The sequence below is a fragment of the Rhinoderma darwinii genome, chromosome 11, assembly GCF_050947455.1.
Source record: "Rhinoderma darwinii isolate aRhiDar2 chromosome 11, aRhiDar2.hap1, whole genome shotgun sequence".
NCBI lineage: Eukaryota > Metazoa > Chordata > Amphibia > Anura > Rhinodermatidae > Rhinoderma > Rhinoderma darwinii.
Window position 1 is genome coordinate 12,432,549 of NC_134697.1, and position 20,649 is coordinate 12,453,197.

The 20,649-nt window shown below is 44.5% G+C and overlaps 1 protein-coding gene across 1 annotated transcript in view; it reads right to left on the reverse strand.

Moving 5' to 3' along the window:
• Positions 1-17,280, reverse strand: part of IFFO1 (intermediate filament family orphan 1) — a 28,753-nt gene extending 11,473 nt beyond the window's left edge. The window contains exons 1-2 of the mRNA XM_075842977.1: positions 16,515-17,280; positions 201-261 (exon numbers count right to left, since the gene is read on the reverse strand). Of these exons, the coding sequence (XP_075699092.1) occupies positions 201-261; positions 16,515-17,080 (627 nt within the window). The 5' untranslated portion in view covers positions 17,081-17,280. The remainder of the gene's footprint in view (positions 1-200; positions 262-16,514) is intronic.
• Between the last annotated feature and the right edge of the window lie 3,369 nt (positions 17,281-20,649).

Sequence of the window (20,649 nt, forward strand, 5' to 3'; positions counted from 1 at the left end):
AATCAGGTTCCAGTCTTAATATTCCTGTGCCAGAATTTTGAAATTGCCGAATTTTATAATTGGGGATTTAGGGAATTTTCCCCTATAGATCCAGACAGTAGGTCAGAGAGATAGTGAGGATGACCACGAGATGCAGCATTGATACATAGATGTGTATATTGGGTGCAGACGGGATGATATAATGGAAGGGATTGTTTCACCTCATCCAGCTCGTTCACCCTCTGCTGCAGCTGGACACGAGCCGTGTATTCTTCCTCCCATCTGCAAGAGACGGACACAGGAAAATCATAAACCAGACTTTGTATATGGATTAGAAGAGCACAATTATTTGGAGATGGGGGTGCACTCTGGAACTATTATTATTTTTATATATATTTACAGCTCCAGTCATGTGTATAGACATAGTAAAATCCTGACTGCATCCTGCCACCACTAGGGGGAGTTTAGGAGCTTACATCATATTGTATTATTATTGAGTTCAATGAATAATTGCATACAGTAAGCTCCCCCTAGTGGTGACTGCAGGAAGCTAGACTTTCATCAATTAACTCTGTGTCTATGCAGGAGATTTGGAGCTCTGTAACAGAAAAAACAAGTTTTGACCGCTATAAATATATATTAGGAAAATAATAAAGACAGAATTTGTGATTAAAAAGACAAAATGCAGCAAGGACCCAAAAAACCACATTCATCATGTAAAATCCGGCTGCTGCAATGTTTGATAATTGAAATAATTCACCAAAGAAACATGACAAGAGACCATGACAGAATTATCCCGTGTGAGCCCAGTTCAGGCTGCACATCTAGTGTATGACATTAGGGTGTACCTGGTTGTATAATTCTTTACACATAACCCCCACCTTACATAATTTACCACACCCCCATTATTATTTGCCAGTGCTGTGATGATGACAGCCACAGTGCCCCCATAATGAAAGCCACAATGTCCTCCATAATGACAGCCACAGAACCATAATTAGAACTAAAGTACCCTGTAATAACAGCCCTAATGCTCCCATAATAACAGCCACTGTGCCCCATAATGAAAACTATAATGTCCTTCATAATGACAGCCACAGAGCCCCCATAATTACAGTAAATGTTCCTTATAATAATAGCCACAGTGCCCCGAAAACAACAGCCATGCTTTCCCCAAGACAACCACACTACCCCCATCTATCTAATATCTAGAGATGGAACTTGAAGCCCCCGCGGCCCAATGTCATTTAAAATATAGGAGTATTTGTGAAAGACGAGCCTTTGAGCCCCCTCAAGCACCTGTATCTATCTATCTATCTATCTATCTATCTATCTAATCTATCTCCGGAATGAGACAAAAAAGCAGCCCGTGCACACGAGCCCCAGCAGCCAACACACTCTGTCTAAAACCGGCCCTGGCCCTAATCCCCCCACCCCCAGTCACAGCGCACGTCGGTCGATTCGGTCCATAGTGATTTCTGTTGAATGTCAGATTACCGCAGTTTTTATGAGGTGGAGATGTGTTCCGATGGAGCAGCGAGCTCATAGCTTATGTACTCAACATTCAGCTTTCGCCCTTCCCCATAGAGCAACACCTACGGGGTGACGGAACGTGATACTGGATTGAGTGATAAGTATATTGCTGAAATAATGTTCTGTAAAAGAGAACTGATTCAGTCGCATAAGTAACTTTCTTATGCATCAACCTCCTCACCACATCACCTCCACCCAGCAAGGTCTCCTCTCAGACAAGGCCACACTTCAGGATCTGAACCAGGGTCCACACAGAAGACACTGCTTAAGCACCAGACCACCAGCTCAGTCTGATCTCTGAGTTTTCTTATTGTCCCCATAAGACCAAATGTAAACGTCACTTCCAGCAGGAATAAGAACATGTCGTCTTTGGAAGAATTTGTTGCCAACTGTTGAAAGCAGAGGTAGCGCACTGGTAAAGATCTCTGCTAATAAACTAGAGGTGCGTGGACCATGTGAGTTCTATCCCCTGGATCTCCAGCCTTAAAAGCATTTACCCCCATGCTGTCATGTCCAAATGTCATCCAAGGTTTTTCTTGTTGAAGGTCCGATTACCCGTTTTTAAAAGAGGTGAAAAATGCGTCATGGTAAGGCTGCTGTGCAGCTAGCTCACAGCTTGCATGATCCAAGTTGAGCACAGGAATAATTTCTGCACAATGTGGGTTCTAACCCCATGTTGTCCTCCTGGTGACCCTGGGCATCTCCCCCTTTCCCAAAGTGCCACCTATGGAGGAATGGGTTCTGATACCTGTTTGAGTGAGTTGCTGAAATCTGTAATAACCTACTATATAAATACAGCTGTCTCTAAAGAGACAGCTGCATAAGTAACTTTCATATGCAGCAACAATCTCACTGCACTGCCTCCACACCACTATAAACACCTCCCAGCAGAGTACCACTTTGGACAATCCACACATCAGGATTTGACCCAGGGGCTGCACAAAAGACACTCACTGTTTAGATACCACTTAATCACCACACCACCAGCTCACATTGGTTTCTTATTGTCCCCATAAGACCAAATGCAATTACTTCCAGTAGGAATAAGAACATGTCATCTTTGGAAGAGTTTGTGGCCAGCTCTCAACAGCAGAGGTAGTGCACTGGTAATGTTCTCTGCTGATAAACTAGAAGTGTCAGGGACATGTTGGTTCTATCCCCAGGATCTCCTCCTTGTGTCTCAGTTTTGAAAGTCTTTCACCAGTGTAGGTTCATAAGGCGTGGTATCCTTTTAAAGGAGAAATGCATAGCCCTATTGAGCGTCAGCCGCTTGCCAAAATTGTTGGAAAAACTTCACCAAGCACAAGCAACAAACCTGTATAAGTAAGAAGAATGCCATCAACCACACAAGCAGCATGCAGGATGCTTTGAACTTAGGGACATGGGCTAATTCCATAGCAGACCAGACCCAGGCTCTTAAGCCTCAAGCCACCACAAAGTCATATGGCTCCCCCCCTCCCCAATGTGATCTAAAGTTTTTTTGTTGAAGGGCCGATTACCTTTTTTAAAAGAGGTGAAAAATGTGTCCTTGTAAGGCTGCTGTGCAGCTAGCTCACAGCTTGTGTGATCCGAGTTGAGTGCAGGAATCACTTCTGTACAATGTGGGTTCTAACCCCCACATTGTCTTCCTGGTGACCTTGGGCAGCTCCCCCTTTCCCAAAGTATCACCTATGGAGGAATAGTTTCTGATACCTGTTTGAGTGCTGAGTATATTGCTGAAATCTGTAATAATCTACTATATAAATACAGCTGTCTCAAAAGAGACAGCTGCATAAGTAACTTTCTTTACATAATTAATTTTCTTATGCAGCAACAACTGCGCTGCCTCCACACCACTATAAACACCACTATAAACACCACTATAAACACCACTATAAACACCACTATAAACACCACTATAAACACCACTATAAACACCACTATAAACACCACTATAAACACCACTATAAACACCACTATAAACACCACTATAAACACCACTCAGCAGAGTTCTCTTTTAGACAAGGCCACACAACAGGATTTGAACTAGTGACTGCACAGAAGACACTCACCATTTAGACTCTACTTAATCACCACACCACCAGCTCACATTTGTATATTAGCTTTCTTATTGCCCCCATAAGACCAAATGAAATCATTACTTCCAGCAGGAATAAGAACATGTCATCTTTGGAAGAGTTTGTGGCTGGCTCTCCATAGCAGAGTTAGCGCACTGGTAATGGTCTCTGCTGATGAATTAGAGGAGTCAGGGACATGTTGGTTCTATCACCAGGATCTCCTCCTTGTGTCTCAGTTTTGAAAGTCTTTCACCAGTGCAGATTCACAATGCGAGGAATCCTTTTAAACGCATTGCCCTGTTGAGCGCCAGCCGCTTGCCAAAATTGTTGGCAAAACTTCACCAAGCACAAGCTCGTATAAATAAGGAGACCACCATCTACCACACAAGCAGCATGCAGGATGCTTTGAACCTAGGGACATGGGCTAACTCCATAGCAAACCAGACCTAGGCACTTAAGCCCCAAGCCATCACGACATCATACTGCCCCACTGCCCCACTGCCCCACTGCCCCACTGCCCCACCTCCCCAATGTGATCTAAAGTTTTTCTTGTTGAAGGTTCGATTACCCTTTTTTAAAAGAGGTGAAAAACATGCCCTTGTCAAGCTGCTGTGCAGCTTGCTCACGTGATCCAAGTTTAGCATGCGAATCATTTCTGTATAATGTGGGTTCTAATCCCCACATTCTCCTCCTGGTGACCTTGGGCTGATCTCCTTTTCCCAAAGTGCCACCTATGCAGGAATGGATTATGATACATGTTTGAGTGATGAGTATATTGCTGAAATCGGTAATAAACTACTATATAAATACAGCGGTCTCAAAATAGACAGCTGCCTAAGTAACTTTCTTATGCAGCAATAATCTCACTGCACTGCCTCCACACCACTATAAACACCACCCAGCAGAGCTCCCTTTTAGACAAACATCAGGATTTGAACCAGGGGCTGCCTAGAAGACACTCACTGTTTAGGGTGCAGCTTAAGCACCAGACCACCAGCTCAGGTTGATCTCAGCACTTTCTTATTGTTCCCGTAAGACCAAATGAAATCATTACTTCCAGCAGGAATAAGAACACTTCATCTTTGGAAGAGTTTGTAGCTGGCCCTTGACAGCAGAGGTAGTGCACTGGTAATGTTCTCTGCTGATGAATTAGAGGAGTCAGCACACACACACACAAACACTATATATGCACATGTACACATCACAAATATGCACAAATTATACATATATCAAGTACACATTGTAAACACACATGCACTTACTTTTTATGTAGGATATTTGTGAAGGGAGTTGAGCAGGTTGATGGGGTGAGATTCTTCACTCCAGCACTTCTCCTGCTCACAGTGCCGCCGACAGTCTCCCCTCCCCTCTCCCTCTCCCTCTCCCTCTCCCTCTCCCTCTCCCTCTCCCTCTCCCTCTCCCTCTCCCTCTCCCTCTCCCTCACGTCCTGACTGGTAACAGCAGCAGGAGAGGTTGTGTGAAGAGTAGGGAAGGGGGGCTGGAGGGGGAGATTTTAAAGTAGCACAGGGAGTTTTAGTAATAGCAGCACAGACCACGGCTTCTATTACAGTCGGACAGCAGTTCTTAGCTGCTGTGCCACCCCCTTAGAAATGCTGTACCCTGCCGCCTGAGACACTGATCGTTTGGGCGGCCAGCAGGCGGCCCACTGTACACCGGCTGATCTGCCATTTGCCAGAACTGCCAGATGGCGAGTCCGGCCCTCTATCTAATCTATCTATCTATCTATCTATCTATCTCATATCTATCTATCTATCTATCTATCTATCTATCTATCTATCTATCTATCTATCTATCTATCTATCTATCTATCTATCTATCTATCTATCTATCTATCTATCTTAGTGTGTGGGTGAGACTGACATAACTAAATCAATGAAACTATTTGACTTTGCTCTTGTGTCTTGCGATTTCGTTCCTGTGATGTGACTCATTAGAACATTCTTGAGATACTTGAAGGGGTTCTCCCACTAACAGAAGGACAGGTGATAAATAGATCTCTGCCCCCCCCCCCAAATCACTAGTTCGGGGACCTGAGTCCTTGTCCCTCTTCCCCAGCACGCCTGCGGTGGTCGAGCACGCACGCTGCTGCTCCATAAAACTCTATGGAAGATACGGAAACAGCTGAGTGGGAGGAAAACCTGCACATTATTCTTTATTCAAGTTTTTAAATTATTATTAATGTCGCAGTCCTGGTTAAAAAAAATAAAATAAAAAATAGTGTTTTCCAGAATTTGGCGGGAGATTTAAACAATGCTGAGTCTGTCCTCCCCCTCTCCTGGCTTCGGCCTGCACGCCTCAGGCCCCAAACACTGCGCAGCTGCCTGGTATGTGTCGTGTGACAGCTGTGCTCCAGGCGGTCTATAACATGGACGATCTGCCGAGGTAGCAGCTACTCATACATAGAAATATAGACGCCTCCATCGCTGAAAATTAGCTTTACAGAATGACACAGTATAAACGTATGGACATCACATATAATGACCGGCGCCATTCATAGTGGGGGAGATTTATCAAAACTAGTGCAAAGGGGAAGTTAAGCAGTTGCCCATAGCAACCAATCAGGTCACTGCTTTCAGTTTCTTGACAAATGAGAGCTGGAATCTGATTGGTTGCTATGGCCAACTGCAGCAGTTTTGATATTTTCCCCATTCAGCCCAGCAATGGAGCTCATGCAGGCGGCCATATTATGGTTCTGTTTTGTAATGAGCCGTCATAAGGCTTCCATAGAGGTGCACGGGGCTTCTACTGTATCTCTGCATGCCTTTTATAATGAGGAGTCATAATATGGAGTCATACGGAGGTTTTTTTTTTGTCAGGTTCCATACAAATCCGCAAGAAAAAAATGGTGCCGTGTTCCATCGGATTCTATATCTATGGAGGTATAAGAAAGAATATCTCTGTATGTACGATGCCCGACGGAGCCCATATAGTAGTGCATGGAGGCCGTGCGGCCCTATACTAAGGAGGGGTACGGCTTCCGTGCCTGTGCATGAGTCCTAAGGCTAGATTTCTGTTCTTTTTTTTTAAGACCCCTATACGCTTTTCATATGGGTCCAATTAAAAACAAATACTTCTTTGAAAACTACATGTTGGGTAGATGACGAGTAAGTTTGTAAATCCTATACATACTTTCCAATAATCATGTTTTCCATGGCACTGCCCATGAAAAGAACTGCAGAAAAGGGCTGTTTCTAGCCGGTCCTGGGGGCACTCCAGGAAGAAACGGGAGAATAAAGGGGTTTTCAAGGATTGGAAATGCATGGCTGCTTTCTTCCAAAAACAGCGCCACACCTGTCCACTGGTTGTGTGTGGTATTGCAGCTCAACCTCATTCACTTCAATAAAGCTAAACTGCAATATCACACACCACCCATGAACTGTGGCGCTGTGTAGCCGTAGGGGGAGCAGTGAAAGAAGTTGCACTGGGGCCCAGCTGCCTGAGGGGGTCTAAAGGCACTCTACCACATAGGAAGACACCATTATTATAAATGGCACTGGCACTTGGTAGGTTGGGGCTCTGCTATAATTTTTGCTTTGGGATTCAGTAGAAAAAAAGAAATAAAAAAAAAAAGAAATTAGCAGGGACGTAGCTATAGTGGGTACAGAGGTAGCAGTTGCACGTGGGCCCTGGAGCCAGAGGTGCCCCAAAGGACCCTCTGTCACATAAAAAGACACCAGTATATTATGTTAATTGCCACTTGGCAGGTTGGGGGCCATTTTTACAGATTTTGAAATGGGACCCAGGAGCTTCAAGTTACATCTCTGGCCAGAAGCGTAACTATATGGGGTGCAGTCGTAGTAGTCACGCCAGGTCCTAGCCCCCCTACCACAGACACCAGTATTATAAATGGCACATGGTAGGTTGGAGGCCCAGTTACAGATTTTACATTGGGGCCTAGGAGCTTCACGTTACACCTCTGTTAAGGGTCAAGTCCTAAGACCAGATATAGCGCTAGTTAACAGTATTATTCGGGACCTTCGTAGGAACTTCCTGTAACACAGACAAGTAAACCCGGTGAAGGATGACAGAGGGCGGTAAACCTTAGTAACATTTAGGAAGGCTTCCAAATCCGCACACAGGAATTCCCCTTTAACTGGCAACCCGCAGCCATAATCCCCTAATTACCCGACAGTCTTCAAAATGAATTTCCATGGAGGTGGGAGGAGATAGTGGTTGCCAAACATGTCTAGTGCTTCAAGAACGAATGTCCTCGTACAGGGCAGATCATTATACAAGATCATGTAACTATTTAGTGATATTAGCAAAAAGGGCGGGGCTGTGACAACTTCCAATTAATTTTGAATCAGCTGTATCGTATAAATGCCTGCTTTAAAAGTAAAATAGCTGCACTGGTAGATCGAGGACAGACTAAGGCCCCATGTACACGACTGTAGATTTCGCCCGTAATTACGGACCCATTCATTTCTATGGCCGACGGAAACCTTCCCGTATATTTACGGGAAGGTGTCCGTGCCGTAGAAACCTTCCGTTAAGGACTATGCTCCCATACTTTATAATAGGGGCACGGTCCGCAAATGCGAAGGACCGTGTTTACGGGCACGGTCGTGTGCATGCGGCCTTACAAAGTGATAGGGGTGTTATATATTTTTGGAGAAATCCCCTTTAAATGGTCCTAAAATGACCTGAGATTTAATAGGGTGGCCGTAAAGAGCTCCATGACATACATTGTGTGTTCCTCTAACATTCCCTCACCTATATCACTGTGGTCGAGCAGTGAGAAGGAACAGGGGCATCAGGACGCCCATTTTAGTGATCGGTGGGGTCCCAGTAGTGGGGCCCCTAACGATCAGACGTTTATCACCAAATATTTTGCCCAGGGGCCTCCACCAAACTTAATCTGACCCTGAATATGACATTGCAAGGTCAATTTGCCGTATTTATCTACAGGGAAACTTTGGGGCCTGGGGCCAACCTGAATTCTCCGGATACCTTAGCATTTCTATGCAGTGACTAAAAGGAAAAGAGTGAAGCGGCGACGTTCTTGTCTGGACATATCTCACGTCATAAATATAGTAGAGAAGAAATGCAAGACTTATATTCCGGTTTACATTCACATCCTTCAGGGAACTCAATGATTTCGAAACCTTTTCTTTTAGGAGGTGGCCGATGTGTCAAAGCCACATGACATCGCGCCCATTTATGACCCATGTAAAAAGAGGAAATATACATTTAACCCATTATGCACCTGCAGGCAACATCCAACTACCTACGAATACCATTTCGGTTATAGGTCCAAAATTTGGCGATGACTAATGTCATAATATATCTTTATAGAGGTCGAGGCCTCAGAGCTCCAGATACGGAGCTCCAAATCCCCTGCTTACCTTCCATCTGTTACATAATAAAATTCCGTCTGTCCCCACTAGGGGGAGTTTACTACCTAGCGTTAAATGGGATCTGTTTAAACATGTAAGCAGTGAGCTCCCTCTAGTGGTGGCAGACAGCAGCCAGAATTTCTTTTTATGATTCTATGGCTGTGTGAAAGCAAGCAGGGGTTTTGGAAGTCTGAAAATGAAGTTGCAACACCCATACAGGTAGCAACATTCATGCATTGGATGACAACACAAAACACCATCCTGTGTAATCTGCTGCCCTTTTCCTCAAGCGTGCCTAACCTTTCAGGTGACTTTTCAGAATGAGTGGTCATATGTGTGTACATGAGGAATAACACTATTTTTGGGCATTTTTTTTTTTTACTCGTATTCCGTTTTTAAACAGTTTTCCCCTCTGCAGGCTTGGTCTCTAATTCCCAGTTTTCTCTGAGCTAGTGGGTAGAGCCTAACAGCTGACATGTCTTCCATACACTGCACACACAGAGGAAAAAAACACATCCTGCTCTCCTATCTCCATCAATTATATATATAGAAGCAGCAGCAACAAGGAGGACATTGTACAGCAGTAATGAGCAGTGTAGCTGTGAATCCAGCACCGGAGTGGGATATAACACTAGAAGGAGCATGCAGGACATCATAAAGCAGTAATGAGCAGTGTAGCAGTGAATCCAGCACCGGCGTGACATGTAACACTTATTAGATGCAGAAGCAGCAGCATAGAGGACATTATACAGCAGTAATGAGAAGTGCAGCTGTGAATCAAGCACCGGCGTGAGATGTAACACTTATTAGATGCAGAAGCAGCAGCATGGAGGACATTATACAGCAGTAATGAGCAGTGTAGCTGGGAATCCAGCACTGGCGTGAGATAGAACACTTATTAGATGCAGAAGCAGCAGCATGGAGGACATTATACAGCAGTAATGAGCAGTGTAGCTGTGAATTCAGAATTGGGGTGAGATATAACAGCTGTAGCTGTATTGGGATGCTGTAGTTTGTGTGTTAGTCGCCCATGAGATAACCCATTTAAGTAAGTTTTACAGCCTTTTTCCGAATTTTGAGCCATTCATTCCTTTTTACCAATGCCATTGTTGTATTGCCAGATTTTACCTAACATTCATGTTGAGTACTGATAGTCACCTCAATATAAAAGATAGGATGGGACCACAACGATTGGTGGAAATTTGCAGATGGTTTGGGTCTTGTTCTAAATTTGTCCCAGTTGATACTGTATAAAATCTATGATCGAAACAGTTAACCATTTATCATAGGAAGAAATTGTCATTGGCGATACCTTGCAGTGTATGTCCCTTTAATGAACAGCATCGCAATACTTTGATCAGAACGGGGATATATTGACCCCTTATATGACAGGCTTATGAGCCACATATGCAGACAAAGGAGTATAAACATCGCAGATGTGTCCTCTGGTATAGTCACCAATTTGGATCCAGTTTACATTTCCAATTTGGAAGCCAACAAAAAAGTTTTAAAAGGGAAAAACCCTTTAAATTTAGATATATGTATGATACCATGTCAAAGTTGAGCGAGCACAATGATGTATGATGCCAGAGATACCTGGACCCCTATAGAACCAAACATTGAATTGTGTAGAGATCATCTTGTAATCCAAAAGATTGACAATGGAGCTCTAGATGTAGATACAATGAATATAGGGAGAATAGAGGGCGTAATGGACGTTTACACAAGGTCGACTTATCAGCACCTTTACAGAACATATCAAAAATATAACAAATGTGTTGTTTCGGTCCATTCCATAAGCCATTTTTTATTTTAAAACTATCACACTGACGGTCAACTATCAATCAATGTAACTATAAACTTATTTGTCAGTCATTCCACCAATGGGCCGGGATGTGTTGTGTCTGGGTCTAGAAAGTGTCCAAATTTCAACCCAGTTGGGGTTGTCTGGGCCTCACTATACACTTTTTAAAAGTGTTCCAAATGGGGGGCGTGGCTTGGATTGACAGGGCGTGGCTTGGATTGACAGGGGTGTGACTTAGAAGGCGCCAATGTGTGCAAAAAAATGTGACAATAAACTGGCACAAAATTTTAATGCAAAATAAGCCATTGGATAAGTGATAAGGAATAGAAAGGTGTCTAATAGGTCATACAACACGCATCAGTAAAATTGGTGCATTTTGTGCCTGCCTGGTCTAAGTTTATTAGACAACATTAGTTAATGTGGGCCATTGTCTGCGGACATCCTGAACAGTTTTTGATAGGTGAGAACCGTAGAAAAGATCATAAAAAATTATATATATATATAAGTAAAGTAAGGAAACATTTACGATACAACAAGCAGTAAAATCACAAAAAGGTACCTACTAAAACTACCTTACCGAGCACAAATTACAGTGCCGTGTAGTTAGTGGACTTAATAGCAAACTCTTTTCCAATCATAGGGCCATACATTGTTCAAGTAAGATCACCATACAGCACCGAAATAATAGTGATATAAAGTGGCTAAATAATGAAAATATACAACACCCAAATAATACCTCCATATTTTGCCCAAGTCAGGCGGCGTTCACATCTGCGTCGGGACTCCGTTCATGGGTTCCGTTGGAGCTTTCTGTCAGGGGAACCCATGAACCATAGGTTTCCGTTTGCATCCCCTTTGATTTCAATGGTGACGGATCCGGTGCAAATGGTTTCCGTTTGTCACCGTCGTGTAAGGGTTCCGTTGTTTTGACGGAATCAATACCGTAGTCGACTGCGCTATTCATTCCATCAAAATGACGGAATCCTTAAACAAGGTGACAAACGGAAAACATTTGCACCGGATCCGTCCCCATTGAAATCAAAGGTGATGCAAACGGAAACCTATGGTTTCAGTTTGGATTCCGTTCATGGGAAACCCCTGATGGAAAACTCAGACGGAACCCATGATCCCTGACGCAGATATCAACGAAGCCTAACACAATATCGTGTCTGAATAATACTGCAGGACAGTGCCCAAATAACAGCGCCTTACAGTCCTCAACTAATACCAACCTGAACCCCCCCCCCACTTCTGAAAAGTTTACAACCTGCAATATCTCCACTACACAACTGCTACCCTCACCTACTGTCTCCTTCCCCCTTCCCTTGTAGATTGGAAGCCCTTGTGGGCAGAGCCCTCTCACCTTCTGTGCCAGTTTGTTACTCTGCAGGGTCGTATCTATTGTGTTTGTGCTCATATATAATATATCAAGTAAATGACGCTATATAATAAATAATAATAACACCGTCACACAGTGCCCAATCAATAGTGCCATACAGCACCCAAATAATAATGTCCCACATTTATCAGCATAGTTGCGCCTTTTTTGGCAAAATATTGTATTATCTTCTGTGTGGCATATTTATTTACTATTTATGCCAGAATTTAGTGCCATCTGTGCCATGCACGTCAGTTGGTAAAACTGGTGGGAAAAGTGGGCATGACTTAGACATATTTATGAAATATTTTTTCTGCAACTTTGTAAACTGTTGCAGAAAAAATTGCAAATAAAAAAAAAAAGTTGCATTTCTACTCCATACAGACCCTACCGTAGTCATTTTAGGGGACCTGCAATCATAAATTTGTCACAACATACGATATGTGAATAAATTAGCCACTTTTGAGACATGTGGGCCATAGTGTGTGAAGAATATAGACAAAAAATGTTGCTGCAGCCGTGCCATACAGAGCCCAAATAACAGTGTCTCACAACCCCCAAATAATACTGTCACACAGTGCCCAAATAACAATGCCATAATGTGTACCGTTCTGTTTCCTGTTGCCCATATAGCGCCAACATATTTCGCAGCCTTGTAAATTGTCATCACACTCTAAATTTCCTATCTCAGAGAAACACGGGCCAGTCTAAATAATTCTGCCACACAGTGCCCAAATAACTGTGCTATGCAGTGCTGAAATAATACAGCCATACAATGGTAATATAATGCATACAGCACCCAAGTAAGGCCCCATATACATGAGCGTGTTCGGTCCGTGATATATACGGACCACATGTCGGCCGCATTTCCCGGGCCGAACACAGTTCAGGGTGCCGGACCCCTAGCATCATAGTTATGTAGAGTCCCTGTCACACACTAGGGCCGGCAGCTGTTATTGTGGGTTGAACCTTCATTCTCCAGATAACAGTCTATAAATTAACCGTGAGACACGTGCGGGCGCTTTAAGGAGGACACTGCTGATCCAAGTTATTACATAGTCAATTCCCATCACGGACCAGAAATACTGCAGAGACTGCACTGAGGAGGGAGCAGATGACCGAACAGCCGTCAATAATCATCATCAGATTAAGAATCGGACCTAGTCCTAACGATAAAAATACAACACTTTATAATAGTAAAGGCCGCAAATAGGGTCTTCTAGTATCTATATATGTGTATGGGTCAGCCGTAAGAAGTATTAGGTCCATACAGTTTTTCAGCCTCCTTATAAGAATGGTTTCATTCACTGACAGCAAGCAGAGATCTTGAAATTGGCAAAGAAGGTAGCAGAACTTATTAATAATTATTGAAGAGGTTGTCTCCCTTCTCCACCCAGGCGATCAGCTGTTATTGCAGAAGCAGATACAGAGGAATGGTGGTATTATATGTTGGCCCTGTATTGAATGTGTGAGTTGGATAGACAAAGGTCCACCGGAGCAGGAGCTGTAGTTACAGTGTATCAGCCACAGATATCCCCATAACAGTGTATCAGCCACAGATATCCCCATAACAGTGTATCATCCACAGATGTCCCCATAACAGTGTATCACCCACAGATCTCCCCATAACAGTGTATCATCCACAGATCTCCCCATAATAGTGTCATCCACAGATGTCCCCATAACAGTATATCAGCCACAGATATCCCCATAACAGTGTATCAGCCACAGATGTCCCCATAACAGTGTATCACCCACAGATCTCCCCATAACAGTGTATCATCCACAGATCTCCCCATAACAGTGTATCATCCACAGATCTCCCCATAACAGTGTGTCAGCCACAGATGTCCCCATAAAAGTGCATCATCCACAGATGTCCCATAACAGTGTATCATCCACAGATTCTCCCCATAACAGTGTATCATCCACAGATATCCCCATAACAGTGTCATTCACAGATATCCCCATAACAGTGTATCATCCACAGATCTCCCCATAACAGTGTATCAGCCACAGATATCCCCATAACAGTGTATCAGCCACAGATATCCCCTATAACAGTGTATCAGCCACAGATGTCCACATATCAGCGTATCATCCACAGGTGTCCCCATAACAGTGTATCATCCACAGATGTCCCTACAATAGTGTATCATCCACAGATGTCCCCATAACAGTGTATGATCCAGAGATGTCCCCATAACAGTGTGTCACCCGCAGATATCCCCATAACAGTGTATCATCCACAGATTATCCCCATAACAGTGTATCATCCACAGATGTCCCCATAACAGTTTATCAGCCACAGATATCCCCATAACAGTGTATCAGCCACAGATATCCCCATAACAGTGTATCATCCACAGATCTCCCCATAACAGTGTATCATCCACAGATATCCCCATAACAGTGTATCATCCACAGATGTCCCCATAACAGCGTATCATCCACAGATATCCCCATAACAGTGTATCATCTACAGATGTCCCCATAACAGTGCAACATCTACAGATATCCCCATAACAGTGTATCATCTACAGATGTCCCCATAACAGTGTATCATCTACAGATGTCCCCATAACAGTGTTTCATCCACAGATGTCTCCATAAGTGTATCAGCCACAGATGTCCCCATAACAGTGTATCAGCCACAGATAACCCCATAACAGTGTATCATCCACAGATTCTCCCCATAACAGTGTATCACCCACAGATATCCCCATAACAGTGTCATCCACAGATGTCCCCATAACAGTGTATCATCCACATATGTCCCCATAACAGTGTCATCCACAGATGTCCCCATAACAGTGTATCACCCACAGATATCCCCATAACAGTGTCATCCACAGATCTCCCCATAACAGTGTATTATCCACAGATCTCCCCATAACAGTGTATCACCCACAGATGTCCCCATAACAGTGTATCATCCACAGATGTCCCCATAACAGTGTCATCCACAGATGTCCCCATAACAGTGTATCACCCACAGATATCCCCATAACAGTGTCATCCACAGATCTCCCCATAACAGTGTATTATCCACAGATGTCCCCATAACATTGTGTCACCCGCAGATGTCTCCAGAATGTGCTCAGCTGGTCTGCCATTGGCAGGGAAAGCAACTGTACTTTGCTGCTGGGACATTCGATGCCGTGTCATCCCACCGGCACTCTCATTTGAGACTTCCTAAATGCAAAATTTAACAAAAACAGGAATTTGGTCGCAGCCGCCACAGAAATTTAGTACTGGCTGAAAATTAGGGACAGAATACACGACCAAGTCTACAATGTGACTTTTACGTTACCTTTGTTTTCCTTCCCTTAGAAAGTTGCATTATTCTTCATTTCCGTGGACTATTGCCGGACAGTATCACGTGGCGACGTCCACCTGCAACTTTTGTGCTCAAGCGGCAAATGTTTAGCAACCCTGCGCATTGTGCCCTGTACGACATCCGGCTGCTCCTGTATACAGTTATTATGTGGTATATGTTATCGTCACTCGTGGATTATAATAGTATATTACGTCTGTTTGCATACCACGTATATTATTATATTCGTTTCCCGCTATCACGCCAGTTCCCTTGTTGCCCCTCTTTTTACAAGGCCCCCGTCCACCAGTCAGCGTCTGGATTTAATTCTTGCGTTACGGACGGTCTCTATCACTCCACCAAAATATCCCTGCTGAAACCTCATCTCACCCCTCCCCGGTCTTCTGCATGTTTTCATATTCAGCCTTGTGTAGATTGTAAGCTCTGCAGCCCAGGGTTCCAGTTGTGTTATTTATATAAAGCAGCACAACCCGACATAACTGGCAAACAGATGTTCATAGATGTAGGATAACAAATCCACTCTGCAATACTAAGATGCTACCATTTAAAGTCACGGATGTTGTGCCCACAATGCCACGCACTGCAGCTTACCCGTCAGGGAGGTACCTTTAAGTAATGTTCATCCTGAGCTTCCTGTTTCATGTATATTGCGCTATGAACTACAGAATCGCCCGAACTATTGTGGCCCACAGGCAGATTAGTAGAAAAGAGATCATGGTACTCAAATCCTTCGGAAAGCGGAGTGCCAACTCCTGTGGGCAGAGTTGGGGTGGATGTTTGTGGTAGTCGCCCCGTCATCTGTTACCGGAGTTAGAAAGAACTTGGAACTAATTGGACGCTGAGTGCAGGAGGAGAACCGGAGTAGGGATAGGGGATGTAACGCTGCGTAACAATACAGAATTATATGCCCTACAGGGTGGATGGAAAGTTAGGTGTCACCCAGCCTGTCGTATTTTCAGGAACGGTTGCACAGAATCTTACAGGACACGTAAGCCTCTGACTCAGGGACTTTTATGAGAAATGCTACGCAAGTACTTCTATGTATATAATGTCTAGATCTTATCCTTACCTCTGCTTGTAGGCGTCTCGTTCCCTCTTGACCTTCCCCAAAACATTGTAAAGAGCCCTGATCTCAGGGGTGATGGTATCGATCTGAACTCCAACCCCATCAGCGTGACCCCAATAAGCTCCAGCGCCAATTGACCCCACATCGGACCTGGTCACCAGCCTCCGTGCCCCGTAGACCCATGGTTGAGGAGGTGGTGGAGTTGGAGTTGGACGGGTGAGCCCCAGGAGAGGCGGCGGTAAAATGGGCCCCACAAAGCCGGTCTGGACAGCTTGGTCCCTGGTGGCGGGCCCCGCTCCTTGGGCTCGTTCCAACGCTCTCTCCAGAGACCGATTTCTACGCTCCAGCTCATGTACCTTGGCCAAGAAGCAACGGAATCTCAGGTTGAGGGTCTTCAAGACGCTGATGTTGGAGCCAAAGTCATTGCGCAAAGCTGAGGCCCCCCCACCCTGAGCATAGGGGGCCCCAAAAAGTAACGATGACTGCGAAGGCGATGGGGGGCTGTCCCCCGACTGCAGAGATGAATCCGAGGAAACAAGGAGGAGATTGGGAGTTAATAGAGGATTCATAGCCGGACAATTCTGAGCACTGCGGAGAGGAGGGGAGGACCAGCAGGAGCAGGAGGATGGTGGTGGTGGTGGTGGTGGGAGGAGCAGTCACATCCTCATCATCTATGTTGTGAGGACACAGTGCGAGGGAGAGGGGGATGCAGAGCGATAGAGGGAACAGGGAAGGAAGAGAAGATGATGATGACTGGAGGGAGAGGAATGGGCTGGAGGAACGACACATCAGCTGTGACGTGTAGGGAGAGGGGGGGACATTCCTGTTTTCTTCACCGCAGGCAACACACAGAGCAACTGCAGAGAGTGGGGGAGGACTAAAGAGAGATGGGGAGAGAGGGACTGGGGGGCAAATTCCTCCCTGACTCACTGCAGCCTGAGGGGGGGGGGGGGATATAACATGTAAAGAAGCCTGAAAATACAACGAAGGGGGAGAGTTACCAAAACTGGTGCAAAGGAGAAGAGGAGCAGTTTCCCATAGCAACCAGTCAGGATGCAGCTTTCATTCTGATAGGAGTGGTTGCTATGGGTAACTGCTCTACTTTTCCTTTGCACCAGTTTGATCAATCTTTCCCATCATTCTCCTCTGTGAGGTGAGAACAGACACATCACGTGAAATAGGAGATTCCCACAAAAGTAATGCAGCCCCAGTGCAGCCATTAGGGTATGTGCACACGATAACTGCAATTACGTCTGAAATTACGGAGTTGTTTTCAGGAGAAAAGAGCTCCTGAATTTCAGTCGTAATTGCATGTACTCGCGTTTTGCGACGCGTCTTTTACGGACGGAATTTGGAGCTGTTATTCATTGGAGTCAATGAAAAACGGCTCCAATTACGTCCCAAGAATTGTCCTGCACTTCTTTTGACGAGGCTGTAATTTTACGCGCCGTCTTTTGACAGCGACGCGTAAAATGACAGGTCGTCGGCACAGAACATCGTAAGGCCCATTGAATGTAATGGCCAGATGTTTGCCGACGTATTGGAGCAGTTTTTTCAGACGTAATTCGAGGCGTAAAACACCGCCATTACGTCTGAAAATAGGTCATGTGAACCCAGCCTAACATTAAAACCACTTACCTGATATTGTGCAGGTCGCCCTCGTGCTGCCAAAACAGCTCTGACCCGTCCAGGCACGGACTTCACAAGCCCTCTAAGCCGTGGCCGCAGAACCTACAAGTCCTGTAAGTTGTGAGGTGCGGCCTCCATGGATCGGACTTGTTTTTCCACCACATCCCACAGATGATCGATCCGATTGCGATCTGGGGTATTTGGGGACAAATCATCACCTTGAGGTCTTTGTCATTTTCCTCAGACCAATCCTGAACAATGTTCGCAGTGTGGCGGGGGCATTATCCTGCTGAAAGCGAGCACTGTCATTAGTGAGTACCGCTGCCATGACGGGGGCACTTGTCTGCGGCAATGTGTAGGTCGGTGGTACGTGTCACATCCACATGAATGTCAGGACCCAAGGATTCCCAGCAGAACATTGTCCAGATCATCACACTAACCCCGCCAGCTTGTCTTCTTCCCATAATGCATCCTGGTGCCATCTCTTCCCCAGGTAAGTGACGCACGCGCACCCGGTCGCCCACATGATGTGAAACGTGATTCATCAGACCAGGCGCCGCCTTATATTGCTCCATGCTCCAGTTCTGATGCTCACGTCTCCATTGTAGGTGCTCTCGGCAGTGGACGGGGGTCAGCATGGGCGGTCTGACCGGTCTGCAGCAAGCGGTACAGCAAGCTGCGATGCTCTGCATGTCCTGACATCTTCCATCATATCCAGCAGTAACTTCTTCAGCAATTTGTACTGCAGTAGTCCTTCTAAGATTGGACATCAATGATCCTTGTGCGTCCGTGACCCTGTCGCCAGTTCACCGGTTGTCCTCCCCTAGAGCACTTTTGGTAGGTACTAACCACTAAATACCAGGATCACCCCACAAGACCGGATGTTTTTGAGAAGCTCTGACCCTGTCGTCTGTCATCACAATTTAGTCCTTGTCACAGTCCCTCAGATTCTTACACTTGTCCATTTTTCCTGCTTCCAACAAATACTTAAAACACTGACTGATCACTCGCCGCCTGATATATCCCAGCGCGCTTGCCGGCTCCTACGGGTGAAACACATTCCTTCATTTGCAGAAGCCGTGCCACAATGCAAGCGCTGGAAACAAGCTCCGGATTATCAGATTTATTGTATTGTAGGATAGCGAAGTAAAGGAATTTCATTGAATTTACCTAAATATAGAACAGACTAAAATGACTCCCGCTGAGTACAGATCTCAGACAGTGGGGGAGATTTATCGAAACTGGAGCCAAGGAGAGGCCGAGAAGCTGCCCATAGTAATTTGGTTGCCATGGTCAACTGCTAAATCCCCCCCGGCATATTGTTTTCTTGCTCATCAATAACCCCCATATTGTTTTCTTGCTCATCAATAACCCCCATATTGTAGTTTTGCAATTCAGGGGTTTGGGAAAGCGGATATGACCTGCAACCGAAGAATAATCTATCGGAAAACATGGAGCTCAAACTGGGCGTCCCCGTAAGCAAATTATTGCTCTGTAACATCTTGTACAAACTCTATTAATATTTGACCCCTCAGTGAGTAAAAGATTTAATGTAAAAAAAAAAATGAAAAAAAAATGGTGCAATACCTTAAAACATTTTAATTTCATACGCCAATCGGGGAAGATTTACAAAGATGGCGCGGCGGTAGATCAGTAACACTTTAGCCTCATGCACACAGTCATATTACGCTCTGTACAAGTTTTGCGTCGCCGTAATACGGCACCGGCGACGTCTATGGGGCCACACTGTACCGCCGTATAACTTTATGGAGGGATACAGGTTTTTTTCGGTTGAATTTATGTTGACTCCATTGGATGCGGTACGTATGGAGATATTTTAACCCCTTAAGGACGCAGCCTAGTTTTGGCCTTAAGGCTCAGAGCCCATTTTTCAAATCTGACATATTTCACTTTATGTGCTAATAACGTCGGAATGCTTAAACCTACCCAAGCGATTCTGAGATTGTTTTCTTGTGACACATTGGGCTTCATGTTCGTGGTAAAATTTGGTCGATATATTCAGTGTTTATTGGTGAAAAATGGCAAAATGTAGAGAAAATGTTGAAAAAATTTCATTTTTCAGAATTTAAATGCATCTGCTTGTAAAACAGACAGTTATACCACCCAAAATAGTTACTAGTTCACATTTCCCATATGTCTACTATAGATCGGCATCGTTTTTTGAACATTCTTTTATTTTTCTTGGACGTTACAAGGCTTAGAACATAAACAGCAATTTCTCATATTTTGAAGAAAATTTCAAAAGCCTTTTTTTATGGTACCTGTTCAGTTCTGAAGAGGCTTTGAGGGGCCTATGTATTAGAAACCCTGATAAAACACCCCATTTTAAAAACTAGACCCCTCAAAGTATTCAAAACAGCATTTAGAAAGTTTTTTAACCCTTCAGGCATTTCACAGGAATTAAAGCAAAGTGGAGGTGAAATTTGCAAATTTCATTTTTCTTGCTGAATTTCAATTTTATTCATTTTTTTTTCTGTAACACAGAAGG